At 40.8% G+C, this 15,742-nt stretch overlaps 2 protein-coding genes across 7 annotated transcripts in view; one reads left to right on the forward strand and one right to left on the reverse strand.

Annotated features, from left to right (window-relative positions):
• The window catches only part of kcnj6 (potassium inwardly rectifying channel subfamily J member 6), a 91,981-nt gene extending 85,126 nt beyond the window's left edge, over positions 1–6,855 (forward strand). Inside the window, exon 3 of the mRNA XM_084698245.1 lies at positions 18–6,855. Coding sequence (XP_084554371.1) covers positions 18–367 — 350 coding nt within the window. The 3' untranslated portion in view covers positions 368–6,855. The remainder of the gene's footprint in view (positions 1–17) is intronic.
• A 1,175-nt stretch (positions 6,856–8,030) lies between these two features.
• Positions 8,031–15,742, reverse strand: part of dyrk1aa (dual-specificity tyrosine-(Y)-phosphorylation regulated kinase 1A, a) — a 50,865-nt gene continuing 43,153 nt past the window's right edge. For 4 of the 6 annotated variants that reach the window (XM_084698241.1, XM_084698238.1, XM_084698243.1 and 1 more), the window contains 4 exons: positions 14,794–14,934; positions 14,234–14,537; positions 12,383–12,507; positions 8,031–11,792 (listed from right to left, as the gene is read on the reverse strand). In XM_084698241.1, coding sequence (XP_084554367.1) covers positions 11,133–11,792; positions 12,383–12,507; positions 14,234–14,537; positions 14,794–14,934 — 1,230 coding nt within the window. In that variant the 3' untranslated portion in view covers positions 8,031–11,132. The remainder of the gene's footprint in view (positions 11,793–12,382; positions 12,508–14,233; positions 14,538–14,793; positions 14,935–15,742) is intronic. The other 2 variants (XM_084698242.1, XM_084698239.1) reach the window with 1 other exon arrangement.

Consider the following 15,742-nt stretch of genomic DNA (forward strand, 5'->3'; position numbering starts at 1 on the left):
CTGTCTGTCCCGTCCAGGTATGACATGCCAGGCCAGGAGTTCGTACGTGACCAGTGAGATCAAGTGGGGCTATCGTTTCACACCAGTCCTGACCCTGGAGGATGGCTTCTACGAAGTGGACTACAACAGCTTCCATGACATCTATGAGACAAACACACCCAGCTGCAGTGCCAAAGAGCTGGCGTCGCGCGTGCGCCTGCCGCTGACCTGGTCGGTGGCCAGCAGGCTGAGCCAGCAAGGGATGCTGGAGCCTGAGATCCAGGGCCGGGAGAAGAAGACCACCCTGGACACACAGGAAGAGGGTATAGAGGATCAGACGGAGAGGAACGGTGACATCGCCAACATGGAGAGCGAGTCCAAAGTGTAGGGAGAAATGGATGGGAGATGGGATGTAAAAAAGGAACAAGCACAGGTCTGTGTTTAGGCAGGTCATTGTGTCTCTGCTTGTGGCTGGCTAAACAGACAAGCTGGTCCCAAGTTTGGAGGTCAGGACCAATCCCCCCCCCAAATCCTACGAAAATGGTTTGGTCCAAGGAGCCCTGCATCAAGAACACTCTTTGCCTTCAAAGGTCGTTTGTCCCTCAATGCTTGCTGGAGATGATGAGGACCACTGAACTAGACCGCTCTGTGTAGGGCAACTGCATGTTTTCAAAACATTGTTTTATTTTCTTCTTTAGGAATATCAATTCATATTTATTATTTTCATTTGTTTTATTTAAAGATTTAAAACCTCTTTCTATGTACAAATATATATTCTAGGGCATTTGTATTTTTTGTATAAATATTTCAGTATTTGTTTGTTGCAGAAGTGTGAATATTTGAAAGGACAATGTTTGATACCAATTCATTTAGGCCAGGCTTGTAAATATTCTATGCCTTATGTATGAAGCTTTCTTTACATTAGAGGTTTTCAGAAATATATACGCACGTACAAAAACACACAGTAGTAAATTGGTTCTACAGAGACCATATTATTTTGTAAACATTCGGGATGCGCGCGCAATGTGGTTGCAGAAAACCAGGAAATTATAGCATTTATAATGGCAAAAGGACCACATGGACAATACAAATAATTAGATTTAAAAAGACTAAAAAGGTCAAGGAAGACAGCCTTTAAGAGAGAAAGCAATTCCCAATTGATCTGTCACATCAGAATTTTGATTTGGGTCACGAAAGTCTTGAAATTTAAGTGAGAATGTTGCCCGGTGGACCGCATTGTCTTAGGCAGCAGCCATCTCTTGTCTTGGTCGCGCCGTGTCACAACGTTCATAATATTACAGTTCGGTCAATTCTACATCAAAAGTTTTACACCAAAAAAGTAAATCAGGGCATCATTCAAGAGATATGGGAATTCTGTTTTTAGCCAGCTGGTTCGATTATTTTTGTGATTTGTGTAAAACTGGCAATCTGAGTGAGACTGCGTCTCACGGCGTTATACTGTTTTGACGTCAGTCTCAGAGTCAGACTCGGGTCGCTCACTGGCACAATGTTGTATTTCACTTCACCAAAAATGTCAGTGAGGACTGCCTTTTGTAGATACGAGCCTGCTGAAGATAGCCAGCATCTCGGATTTCTTTAACCGAGCCTGTTTCATTCGTCATTTGCCTGCCTGAGAAAGCGACCTCCGTTAGCCAGGCTAGTTTTGCCCGATCACTTGGTCAGGCTATTTAAAGGTATCGGGGTCAAGTGACTTTTGTGCATGGACAAGTGAAACGTAAATGTACTTGTCCAAAGGACAAGTGCCTCAGAAAGTTTATGTCAATCCCTGTAATCCAGTGGCCAGAGATATATGATGCTTATTATACCCGGGAGAAGTTTGTCTTTTGCAACCGACATGCGCAGTTGAGCCTGCTTGACAGTCGTGTGACGTAGGGTGAAAATTGGTCTATTGTGTACATAAAAGAATACCATCAGTAGTGGTAGGTGAAACAAACTAACTCTTTACAATACTGGATGCAAACATTATTGAGGAGACCAATGGCATCCTGAGCATTTGGTGGAACTGTGGTGGTGCCCAGTCAAAGTGGTCGTCACTTTCTCATCCATTTATGAGATCGAATCCATCGAATGGTGATCGATTAGAGATTACCTTAAGGAGGGTAAGAAGGACGGTTTCCTTTTAAATGTATTCAAATAAATGGATGTGGGCTTGAGCCTTTTTATCTGACTGAAACTAACAGACTTACACCATGGCTGGATCTTGGGTCAGAATATGAACCCCCTATTCCATACACCTAATCTTGATGACTTAAATCCAGACACCCCCAAGTTTCATGCAATGCCCTTCAAATTTGGACTGGTAGGTTGAAGGGAACATAATGCTGATGGGAGTTGGGCTGACAATGCAGACTGTCTGTTGGAATCAGTTATTTATTTATTTTTACCATCTGTTATCATTTTTTACTTTGGCTATAAAATTAATTTTGGGAACCAAGGAAGTATTTATGTCTTAAAGTGGTCGTCTAAAGCAACACAGTCAAACAGAATTTGCATAACTTCATAGAATGAAGCCATAAGGAGGCCAAGGATGCTTTGACAGGGCTATTACATCATTTCTGTTCCACTATTTCAGTTGGTGTTCAGACTAGTATGGGGATGCACCATTCTGTCTTGTTGACAGAAAAAAAAAAAAAACTTGACTCCCATCAGAGCCCATCGTCTAGTAAATGCAGTTCTCTTAGGTGGTTGCATCTTATGTAGACCCCCTAATCTAAATACTGGAAAAAATTGACGTGTCTTTCTCCAGATGCCTGTTCTCTGAAATTCTGCTTCAGTTACCAGGCAGTGTGTGTCAGCTGAGTCTATGGTGGTTGCCATGGGGACGAGTTGGTCTACTTTACAGTGAGCCACGAGCCAGTGTGACTGTGGCATGTCACCCAGTGGACCCAGCAGACTCTACAGGTCCTGCAGTGGCTACTGGCCATGGTAGTGAAGGGGACTTTTTCAAGGCATGAAAAACTGTTTTTGAGCTAAATCTGTGGTTTACTAATAGAATTAGGAGGATTCTATCAGATCTAGGTGCGTTTAATAAGCGTTAGTTAATAGGTTATAAGGCCCTAATAAGATGCTTATTAACATTTATACATGTTAATAAGACTATTTAAGTAATAATAATATTAGTTAGGTCTAAGGTAAGTGTTATCATAAGATGAAATAAGTGTTAGTTTACAGTAAATAAGGCCCTTAAAAGATGCGTGTTTACATTATTATGTGTTAATAAGGCTTATTAAATGAATAACTTACTAAGACCTATAATTTAACGCTTATTACAAGCAACTGGATCCAAAGTGTTACCGGAACAGTTCATATTTCTGTGCCGAGTGCATGAGTCTACAAGGAACGGGATACATGGTACACAGTACAGCCGTGGCCAAAAGTATTGGGAGCGACATACATTTTGTGTTTGCAAAACCTACTGGGCCTTGGCATAAAATGACTGCTAACATAATTTCAGTAAGTCATATCATCAGCAAAGGGGAAAGTGTGAAGTAGTTCTAGCCTGGTGAAATCACTATCATTCTTATTGGATTTTAAAAGCAGATTGACTGCTGTAAAAGAGGGGACTATTTGCATATATTGACAATTTTCACCCAAATAATCTTTAAACAATATGAAATGTGCCTTATTGTATTCCAGTATTCTATAGAAACATGTGAAAACCTTTTCCTCAAATACTGAACCAGCAAACCTTGCAAAACACAACATTTGTCATTGCTAAAAGTTATGGCCACGAATGTATGTCCCAGGGGCGTAAGTTTCATCATACATGGGTCATAGGTTTCACAGTTTTACACTTTTTGAAAACGGCAAATATGTCCACCCCACTTTTTATTACACGACTGCATCCTTAATTATATAAATAAAAAGCTGTCCCACTCACATTTGAAAACAAACCTACGCCCCTGGTGTTGTCCACTGTGGTGCGGTGGTACATTGAGAAGCCTTGTTAGGGAAGGAGTAAAGTTTTAGTTCTGCACCTTCAACAACTACAGTTTATCCTTCCTGCTTTTGCTTATCTTATTTTATCTCCCATTATTCCTCAGATCTACACCCCTTAGAACAGCTTTAGGTCGGCACTGATTGATAGGTCGAATCTGAAGTCAAACAGGACAGGAGACAATGAAAAGCCATAAGATGTCTACTACATATATTTTTTTTATCAGTAGAATATGATGTCTATGGCTATTTGATTTGTTACCATGCATCAATGAAAAACAGATGTTTTTCTGACATTAGGTTAAATTAGATGGTCACAATATCACAATGACTTACTTGAAAGTCACTTTCGTAACTTACTGTTCCTTGAAAAGTGCTGAACAGGAAAAGTTTATGATCTTTGCTCACACTAGGAGAGGAAGGTATCAAGTGTGACCTAATGTATTGTTGGTATGGTTAATGTGGAAATTGCTGAAAATACACATTTATAGACAAACATTCAAATATGTGGTATTGGAGACCCTTAATATAAAGTGTGACTAAATGCATGATTGTTTTACTGTTAAACTCTGAACAAAGGATGAACAAAACAGACATGTTTACAATACTATACTAGCTACTGTAAAGCAAATTGTATTGTTTTCCTTACAGTTCTCTGTCTATTCACTTGTATTGAAATGGGATGACTCCAGAAAATTTAAACATCCATCATAGAACTTGTCCGCATTATGTCAATACTTCCAATCTCTCGTTCATCTGTCATCGGTAACAATTTTACTCAATTTACACATCTTTTGTGATAATTTCATGAAATATGTTCTTGTTCTACATTACATGGTTTGTTTTGTTGAAATGCTTGACTGAAGTGGACACTCTTTTTTATTATTAGGGGACATGGGTGAACTGAGAGGTCCAAAAGCGAGCAGTTGGCTAGAGTTAGAACAGGATGCTTCTTGTGTGTTACCTTTTACCCCTCTTGGTTCCTATTAATTAGTCTGGTCATTCATTTCATATATGAGTTTAGCTAACCTAGCTAATCTCATTGATTTGTGATTCCTTGTTATCTAACTGGATCTGAGTTTAATACATTTTAGATCTTTGAAAAAAGGTGCTCCCTGGAACCTTAGGCTCTGGGATTATCATCCAGTCATATCCACTAGGATGCCCCCTCCCCCCACAGAATTTTGGAACGCTATTTTCTGAAAGTCTAGCATTATTAACAGGTCCCATTAGAACAATGTCTGGAAACGTTCAACTCTGCATGTTTTTAATTATAGATGCTGGCGTTAAAGACCAGTGTTGCCTTTTACGGTTCATGTGTAATTCTGAAAGTGAGGCCACCCATTAAGATAGTGAAGGCACAAGGAGGGCGGAGGGGAATATTAATTTAAACAAGCCTTCTCATTAGTGTTTCTCTACTTGAGGGGAGAGAAGTGGGAAAACGTGTGGGTGATTGTAATTAAAACTGGGCCTAGACTTCAAATAGTTTTAGCAGCATAATTGCTTAACTTCAGAGTACTTGCACTGAATTGCTTTATTATGCAAATATGCTGCTAATTAGCTCATTGGAAAGTACTGGAAGTTCGACTGACAACGCGATACATTCTGGTTACTATAAGAGTGCCTGACTGACTCCTCTTTGCTCTCCTGTTATTTCCTTATTGTGTGTGAGGACAAAAGGTTACGACCTATACACAAGGAGATATGTTAATGGTTAATTCAAAGCAAACTCTAGATTTGATAAAGTGCAGGCAGTTTGCAGCTCTGACCTTGTGTATGTGTGTTTGAATCCATGTTTGTTTGTTTGAGTGTCTTTCTGTGTGTGTGTGTGTGTGTGTATGTGTGTGTGTGTGTGAAGGTGTTGGGTATGTCTGTATGTATGTGTTTCTCAGCCTGATTCAAACTAAGACAGTATTTTCTATGATGATGAGGGGGCCATACAATTCTTGTGTCTCTCATGTAAAACACTGACTCCGCGACTGTCTCTGAAATGTTTGTTTTAAAACTGACTGTAAACATGCAGTAACAGACCCTTTCAACAGTAACATCAGAGTAACGTCAGAGACTACAACAACGCATAAGTAGGTGTCAAAACACCTCAAGTTACCTTGCACCATTGATTAAATATAGATCTGGCTTTATTTTCATAACAATACAAACGTAACGCAGGCTTGACAGTTAAGCAATAAAGCAATGCACTTTGCCCACAACAACAGCCACGGCTGCCAGGTCACTGTTTGTGTACAGCAAGCAAAAGGCAGAGGAGAGAGATGATCTGTACCTTATCTGTAAATTTTCCTTTGCACAAACACACAGTGAACTGAGAATCTAGGTTTTTCTTTGATGCAAAGGCCTTCTAATCAGGTGACTTCAACCATTTTCAATCATTTTATCAGACATCAATGCATATCTAATTTATTTTATGATGATCATGAGTTAAATGCACAAGGAATGTTGTTTTATTTTATATGCTACAAAGCTCTGTATTAATTATATCCTTAAAATAAAACCTACGTTCTTATAAATAATTGTTAACATACTTTGCCTAGGTTTATTTCTATAATAAGAGTCCTACTAATTATTTCTAATGAGCACTTACAATACCTATTGTTTGCAAGTCTTCAAGTGTCAGCACTGCCACTTTGGCACAGTAGCTCTCCCTAAATATCACAATAGTGAAAGTACAGCACAATGCTAGTAAGTTACAAGATCGCAGATATAGAGCTGTTGCTAACGGTCTTTTTCTTTGGAACTTTACATCTTTCTTTTTCTTTGTCTCTACCCAGCCCCATGCTGTTTTCCTGTCACGGGCTATGGATGAAAGCATGCTTTATATGAAAGCACAATAATTGTACAAAAAACTGTAAGGATTATAGTGCCAAGTTTTTAAATAAATTGATATAGTATGTTTGAAAGAAACGTGTTTGCGTGTTTAATTCTCATCCTGAGCCCAGTATGTCTAACCCTAAGAAAGGGCAGGATGGAAGGAAGACCATGGGGATGTCTGGATGGGCTAGCTTTTGTTCTTATTTGGGCATTGGGACATTAAATACTTATCTAATGGGCATACAGAAATCATATGATTGAGATGAAAACCTATACGCCATCACAGAATCAGTAAAGCCAGTTCTTAATCTAGATTCCCCTTTTCGCCATAAATGATCCTTGTTTGTCTTAGAGAGCCCTCTAGTGTATTCAAATTGTACTTCTCATTTATATCCTCAAGCCCACACTATATGGCCCCTTTTGTAAACATACTTACAGCCTAGACATTACAGTCCAATGAACTGAAGTAAAAAAAAAAAGGTATTACATGAATTCAAGAACCTATGTGGTTATCTTCAAAACAGTTGATTGTCAGACAGCTCAAAGCTGAGTCAGGCTATCACATAATTGAATCAATAAAATGTTGCTTCTGTCTCCCTAATTTCCATTTAAACCCTTGATATACATCTGAATATGTGCCCTGACAGATCATCAGCAAAAGAGCTCTACTAATTCTAAGTTGATGACTTTGGATCATCCAAGCCAGAGGATCAGGAGCTTATGAAGTTATGAAACTCAATGATATAGAAGCAAGACATGACCAAATTGATAGCAACGCTGTATTAATAAGGGCCCAGACATTATTGAGCCACACACACTTGCTTACACAGTCTTTCGTCAATGGACTACGGTTCACCTGTGTCTGTGAAATGACTCTTTGTAGTTGAGTCTTTAGTAAGATGTTGTGCCAACTGACAAGCCCATACTGGTGTCTTCATGCTGTTTTTAGAAGCCACACAGGTCATTTTAGAGTGGCTTACAACAAAAATAAAATCTGGGATTGCCTTCAGTTGCCTTGGGAACACATATGTTGCATGACCAAGTTCCCAGTTCTGACATTTCCAATGACATCTAATAGGTTACCTGCATCTTCTCCTTAAAGCTGGTGACTGGCAGGTGCATCACATTCAGATCAGCTTTATGACTCAAGTTCACACAATAACCAATAGAATCCAGAATAACAGTTTAGTGCAACTATCTGAGAACACAAGAACATGAACGCACTTCTAAAGTGACAGGGACCACACAAAAACAGAACAGACTCAAAACAAGTTAATTAACGTTTTTATATCATACATAAGACCGTTTGAATATAATACAAAGGGCTTGTCCATTTTTTATCTTTTTGTAACATTATCATATACACAGCAAGTATTGACTAGATCTTACAATCTGTGGACACAGGTATTTCTCCTTTTCCCATGCTGTTTGAATCTTTACAGTGCACGTCAGACAACCTGTAACCAAACTGTGTTGTCAATCACTCAAAACCAGACTAAGGGGTCAGGGGACAGGGCTGGAGGACAAAAAAAATCATTTTTCTGAATGGAATATGGTGCAGAGCATAAATCATACTTAACACTTGGGAGTTAATCATTGGATGTTTGTGGTTATATTGTGTTGACGATCATGGCTTTCTACACACATGTATTAGCCTAACTTCAAAAATTGACCCACGGTTGAAGTTTAATCCAATTTCCGACGCAACTAAAAAATAGTTCCTGTAATATGTGTACATAATTGCTTATGTATATGTTATATATTAAAACACTGCTGTCATTCAGATTCATAGACATACACCCACACACTATACCCTGTCTATAATATTTAAGGTATGAATAACTACTCTCTCCTGTTAAAATGTTTAAACCCTACAAGACTTGCATTTGTACTGGCATTGTCAAACTACTTTGGCCTGGAAGCACTGTTACCCATTGACTAATATCACAGAAGAACTTCCACTGCATGGTCTCCACATTGACTTAAATGTAATCAAAATACCATTAGGAAAAAAGTAGTGAGTTCTAAACTTCCTTTATTAAAAAAATATAAATATATACATAAATTCTATTTCAACTATTAAAATGGGGTTGAAAAGTAAACACCTGAAGCCTGTGTTTTTCCTCTTTTTTTTCATGGATACCTTTCCCCTAGCTGTTGCCACTCCTTTGAACTGGCACAACACGGATGGGCCCAGTTCCACTTCCTTCTCCAGGCATCGCACAAAAAGCCTGGCATATCTCTACAAACATCCAGCAGGCAGGGCTCACTTCTCACACCATCCCTACTAGTTTCCTTTTGGATTCAACACTCACGGTGAGTTTGTCAAACATGTGGATACACGCTTATTTAGAGAAGTTATCTCCCTCTCCTAAAAAACATTTATTGACTTTTAAATGTGTACCGTGCCTCTGTTCAGCTAGGTCAAATAGGGTTGTTTCAAATTTGAGGGGGGGGGGGGGGGGTTGGGGCACGTGAAGATTTTAGCCACTGCCGTGAAGACTGCCACTATAGGTTTCTAATGCAGTATTAGCCAAATAGGTAGGCACGTTTAAAACAGCCTAAATCCAATAAATCCTAGGTCACAAATTGAAGTATTAAAGCACTGTTGTTCACATTTAAGCCTTTCCCTCTTCTGACGCGTGAACACAAGGGCTGGCCTCAACTCACAGTCACCAGACTGATACTCTGGAACCTGCAGAGTAGCAGCCAGCATCGCATCTCATGTCTCCTTCAAGTCCTTGTTAACGGAAAAAAGTTCTATCATCGAAATAAATTTGTTTTTGTTAGTTTCATTTTTTGTATATATATATATATATATATATATATATATATATATATATATATATATATATATATATATATATATATATATATATATATATAAAAATAAAAAATAAACAAACTAAAAACTTACAACCAATTCTGTCGAGGATACAGCTAATAGTAAATGTACTGAGTTTAACAACAGTTCCAGTTTTGCTAAAGCAATAGATACAGCCATTTTTACTGACATTTAAAAAAAGGTCTTGATACACCTTGTGTCAAAGTGCAGAACTGCTACATTATTGGTTACAGACATCTATGTGCTATAAAAAAAAAACAGCTTTGGTACAATAAATTATCAAATGGAAAATAAAATTCTTCTAAAATTCACAGCATAATTGTGAAGCAAAAAAAAAAAAAACTGTCACATAAAATTCTGCACGTTTTCATTTTCAAGATGAACAGAAGACACTTGTCCATCCTCTGTTGGGGGAACCACATGCTGAAGAAAAAAGAAGCAAAGAAAAATAAAAGCAAGTATAAAGCAGGACAGGGACAGTCATAGCTAATTTCATCCATCTCAAAACGAAAATACAAAATAAAACTACTTCTGTGGAACTCGCAAAGGTCCAGCAATCAGGGGGCCTAGCAAGTCAAATCTTAAAGAAAGGCCTCTTAAATTACCATCCTAAAAACTCATTTACTTTCAATTTTTTCTTCTGAAAAGAATTATGGGTTTCCTTTATCCAGACTTCAAAAATATAGGAAATATATTTCTCATTAAACTGTAATGTTCTTCTTTCACTTTCCTTCCGCATCTTTCAGAGAAGTTTCAAAAACTAAAACAAAACAATAAGGCCAAAAGGGTTGCTGTCCTGGAGAACAGTTACCATCAGCCCCATGTTGCTGGCAGGCTCCGCAATGTATCACACTCCAACTAACGCACAGCCAGATGGAATTTGTGCCGGCTTCCCTTCTTTCTTCTACAGACCTCACATTGCTCCATTGTGGAACTGCATTAACATTAAACCGAAACTAAATGAATAAATACAGAAACGATGAAAATAATTCTTGCCAGATATGGAAAGCTTATGCAAACAAAAAGTAGAAAAGTGTGGATAGTTAAGGGGAAATGTAATGGTGTATAGCATTTCTGTTCTAAGAGCCAATGGCATAACAACTACAAATCTAGGTCGATTTTTTTTTTTTACTCCAGGCTGACATTAACAAGGATTAATGCAGACCATGCAGAGTAGAGAGAGAGGTGTTTGTGAAATGAATGGATAATTAAGTATAATATGCAAGACGGTCAAGTCAATAAAACATTGGTAATAATCCCTGTGAACACAAAGAGATGAGTCAGAAATCCGTGCGAAAAACCCAGAACCAAGGAGAGAAACTTTGGATGGAGGACGAGAGAGATGTCGGCTCTGCACACTTGTAGCGGGTCAGTGATCATCTCCCCTTGAATTTTAAGCAGCTTTTTGATCTTTATGCACTTTTCTTGTCATTTAAAAAATAAACAACACCTTTCAAAAAATACACAAAAAAAAAAAGAAAAAAAAAACATTACTGAAAGAAATAACAACCCATCCTCAGTTTAGTCACGAACTGGCAACAGAACTCTGCTGTACGCAGACGCCTGCCATGGGAGACTCCTCCCTGTCAATGCCCTGTCTCATGCCCATGTGGCCCTCCGTTATGTAGTGACCGGGCCCCGTGTTCGTGCCCAGAGGGTAGGTGGGGTGGCCTGCCATGCCAGTCTCCTGTCTGGGATTAGAGAAGGCACCCAGTCCCATGGTCATGCTGCCATTCTGGCCAAAGTCCAAGGCTGCGTTGGCTGGGAGCGGGCGCAGCTGGTAGGCCTGGTTGCCCTGGTTCCCGGTGGAGGAGGAAGAGGTGGAGGAGGACGAGGCGGAGGAAGACAGGGAGGTCATGGACAGGTGGCCGTGCACCACCTCCATGGAGTCCTGTGTGGAGGCGCTGTTGGTGGGCGAGTGGTAAAGGCGTGGCCGAGGCCGAGCTGGCAGGCCCTGCTGTCCATGGGGGTGGTGGTGTCCGTGGTGATGGTGTCCATGGTGATGGTGGCCATGGTGATGGGGGTGGGAGGAGCTGTTTGCACTGGCCAGAGGGTGGAGGGCCTTGGGCTGCTGGGGAGGCACGTGGAAGGTGGTCTCCTGGACGGGGTGGGTCTCCACCGTCACTTGCTGGGTCCCGTCACCGCCGTCCCAGCCCGTGGGGGGGAGGAACGGCTGCCTGGACTGCTGCCACAACCACACAGCCATCACACACACAGTCCTGACCTTGACACGCTTATCCTTACTGCCTCTGCCTACAAATAAAAAGCTCAACTGACAATACTTGCATCAAAAAGAAGCTTCATGCCGTGTTTACACCAAACGCAAAGCGCATTTTACGAGGCCAGATTACATGCGTGAATTCTCGCGAATAACATGGTGTTGCGAAAGTTTGTCAATGTTGAGATGTGACTAGGGCTGCTGAGATTCGTTGACGTCATCAACAACGTTGACGCTGAAAATGCGTCGACATCAATCGACGCATATTTATTATTATTTTTTAATTATTATTTTTTAACGAAAACAACGGATGGCTCCTAGCGATTCGTGCAAATAAACACAAATGAACGCAAAACAAATATTTGCTTCTCTTTCGGTGTGAACACAGCATTGGACCTGACAATAACTACTCCATTGTAAATTCCATTCTGCTGAACAAAAATGCCCTGTACTTAAGAGGAGATTATACCATTAGAGCCATGAAATAATTACCCGAATCTTTTTATTTTTGTCAAAAAACTAAAACCCCAGTGAGAGGCTAAATCCCTGAGTCTCACCTGTGGACAGAGGCTGTCACAGTCCATGGCCTGTACGGCAGCGCTGAAGTGTCCTCCGCTGTGCCGGTGCTGATGCGTGGGGTCTGAGCGTGCCCGCCCGCTAGTACTGGTGCCAGAGGAGCCCCCTGTGGACAGAACCACAAACGTACATGGTTCACTTTCACGGGAAACAAGCACCAGATGTCCAAGGATGATCGTCATGAATTTGATAAAAATCTGTTTTGACAGGATAATGAATATGGAGGCAGAGTCAACCTGATGTGGCAAAAGTATTGTGCATTTCATTATTAACCCTTGTGCTGCCTTCGGGTCACATGACCCAAAGGTTCATAACAAACCATTGTTGTGTTTACCAAATTTTACCCAATACAAAAGCAAATAAAAATAATTTTCTTTTAAACTTGGCAATGTGGGGGGTCTGAGACAGCCCAACGGTTAAAAGAAAATGCTTCACTTTGTTTTTGTATGCGGTAAAGTTGTCGCAAACAACAGTGGGTCACAATGACTGGGTCAGAATGACCCGAAGATAACACAAGGGTTAAAGGTCACATGAAATAAAAACTTCAATTTAGGAGGTTATTTAACATTAATGAGTTCACCTAGCCTGCCTTTAGTCCCCCAGTAGCTAGAATTTTCGATAGGTGTAAACCAAGCCCTGGGTGTTCTTCTCCGCCTTTGAGAAAATTAAGGCTCAATTGCTCTGTTTGAAAATCTCCTCCTAGTGACGTAGATAGGAGCAAGGTTACCTCCCCTCTCTCTGCCTTGCCCGCCCAGATCATCTGGCCCGCCCATGAGAAACTGGGCTACCACCGTGCAAGGGCGAGTGCAATATCGTTTTTTCGTGGAGAGACATCATGGCGAGCAAACGAACAAAGTATAACAATTGCTCAGTGCTTGGATGTACAAATGCAAACAAAAGTTTTTTCAGTTCCTTTATCTGAGCCTCTGCACAACCAGTATCTCAATTTTATTTTCGCTGGAAATGCGCCAACACAACCTCTCAAAGTTTTGCATGTCTGCGCCAAACATTTCAGCCACAACTGTTTCCTTAACTTGAGCCAATACAAAGTTGGCCTTGCTGACCATCTGAAATTAAATTTTGGATCAGTACTCTTTGGTCCAGCTACAAACCTCGGACAAGTAAGTCAACTAACGCTATATAATTTTGTTGCTTACTATATGGTTACCTAGCTTGCTACACTTCGAATCTGGCTGTAACAGTAGCTCTGAAGCTAACAGCTGAGGTACTGTCGCTAATGTAAAGATAGATAGCATCAAGTATGTGTGTGAATACACATTCTGTAACGCAGTGTTGTACGCTTTGTTATTATGTGGATAACGTTCCGCTGTTGGTGTTATGGCACGCGCAATATCCGCCTTTCCCCACATTGAAATGACTGAGTGTGCAGCTCTGCAAACCAGGGTTATTAGATGAGAATGGGCAAATTCGAGGCATCTTACAGCAACGGGTCTACGAGCCATTTTGATACATCCACTGTAAACATTAGCGCATGGTGCCGCCTCTCTCCTCCTCATTAGCATTTAAAGCTACAGACACAGAAACAGAGCGTTCTGAGGAAAGCTGATTGTGGGACTACTCGTATTGGCTATAATTCTGCACCAAGGCTGAATTTCAGGAAAGAGACTTCAGATACAGTAGTAGGGAACCACTAAGGCCTATTAAAAAGCATCAAAAAACAGCATTTCATGTGACCTTTATTATATTAACGCCTGTAAACCAATTCTGTCTGTGTGTAAAAACTAGAGACGGCACATTCTCTGTCAACCATCGTTTGTCAAGCATATCCCCGACAGCAGACGGGGGCTGCTGTGCTGGGCTGGCTGCGGTACCTGAGCTGGAGGAGGTGCTGGAGGTGGTGCCTGATGACTGGGACTGCTCCAGGGCCGGGCTGGTGGACACACTGCTGCTCGTGTTGGTGCCCTCGTCGGCGGTCTTTTTGAAGAAGCTGTGCTGCAGGGCGTAGTAGGGCTGGATGCGCCCCTTGGCATCGTAGTCCAGCATGCGCAGGATCAGGTCCTTGAACTTCAGGTAGTCGGCAACGGCGTGGCCAGACTCGCCCGCCCGCCGCCCCCCCGGCCCACCCGCCTCCACGCCCAGGATGCTGTGCAGCTTACGCGTCCCCGCCGGCTTATACTGGGAGGACAAGAAGAGAGGAATGATGTTCTACATCAACAAACAACAACAGTCTATAGCTAAAACAGAAACCACATCAACAACCATAAAGGACAATTATCTGTAGGTAAAACAGAAGGTCAACAACACGATAAGTGTTATGGTTATAGCTAGAGGATGAGTGACGTTATGGCTAGATGATAAGTGAGGTTATGTCTTGAGGATAAGTGAGGTTTATAGCTTGATGGGTGTGCACCAGTAGCTGAAGGCTTCTTACCCGTTTGCCATCTTTGGTCTTCTTTGCACTCCACGTACTGTCAGACATTTTCTCAAAGAACTTCCTGGCCTTGGGCGCCTGGTCCAGTATGTGATTGGGAGGCACACCCAGCACCTCAACTATTTTGTTCATCTGATCCACCTACAACATCAAGAAGTTGAGACTGTAGTTTAGCCCAACTTTAAAAGACTGGACGCATCCAATAGAGTCGGAAAATCTGACTCCACTAAACTGTGTTTGTTTTGAATGTAGAACAAATGTCTTCATTATAAATGATACTACCATCTTAACAAACTGAGTGACAAGTTGAATGGATTTCAAAATATCTTTGTATTTTGTTGCTTTACAGCATGCAAGTTCGAGTTAAACCTGATGACCCATGTTTTCCCAGGATGACGGGACAATGTTCCAGAGCATCTTGTGATGCTTGGCTGTCTAAGTCTTAAATTTTTCCATTAAATGTTCAATATGGTCTCAGGCTTTTGGACCCTTCTACATACCACAAAATCTTCCTAAAAAGATGAACCCTACCCTTTGCAAAACAAATACAATCCTTCAACTGTACAACCCTTCATCAATTGCTAAACAGAAAATACACAAAAAATTTAGTAAAAAATAAAAAATAAAATAAGGTCCCCTCTCTTGATTGAAGGTAAATTAGCTCCCTCTACTGGTCAAAGAAAAAAAATGTTTTCTCCATCTTCATCTTAGCCTGACGTTGTAATACACATGATTCTAGACAGAATATGAGTCTGAGAACTCTCCGTTGGGCTTTGACTACGGGGCGTGTTTCAAACGAGCCTGGAAAACAAATGCCTCTTCGCTCAATTGGATAGACCTACAACCAATCAGAGCAACGTAATATGTTGTTTGTTCAAAACGAATTCAACTTAAGCGCTCTTTTGTGACGTGGGTGATTACGTTACTGTTGATCATCTGTCCATCATCG

Source organism: Hypomesus nipponensis, chromosome 5 (genome assembly GCF_054491055.1).
Source record: "Hypomesus nipponensis isolate SF chromosome 5, ASM5449105v1, whole genome shotgun sequence".
In the NCBI taxonomy this organism is placed as follows: domain Eukaryota; kingdom Metazoa; phylum Chordata; class Actinopteri; order Osmeriformes; family Osmeridae; genus Hypomesus; species Hypomesus nipponensis.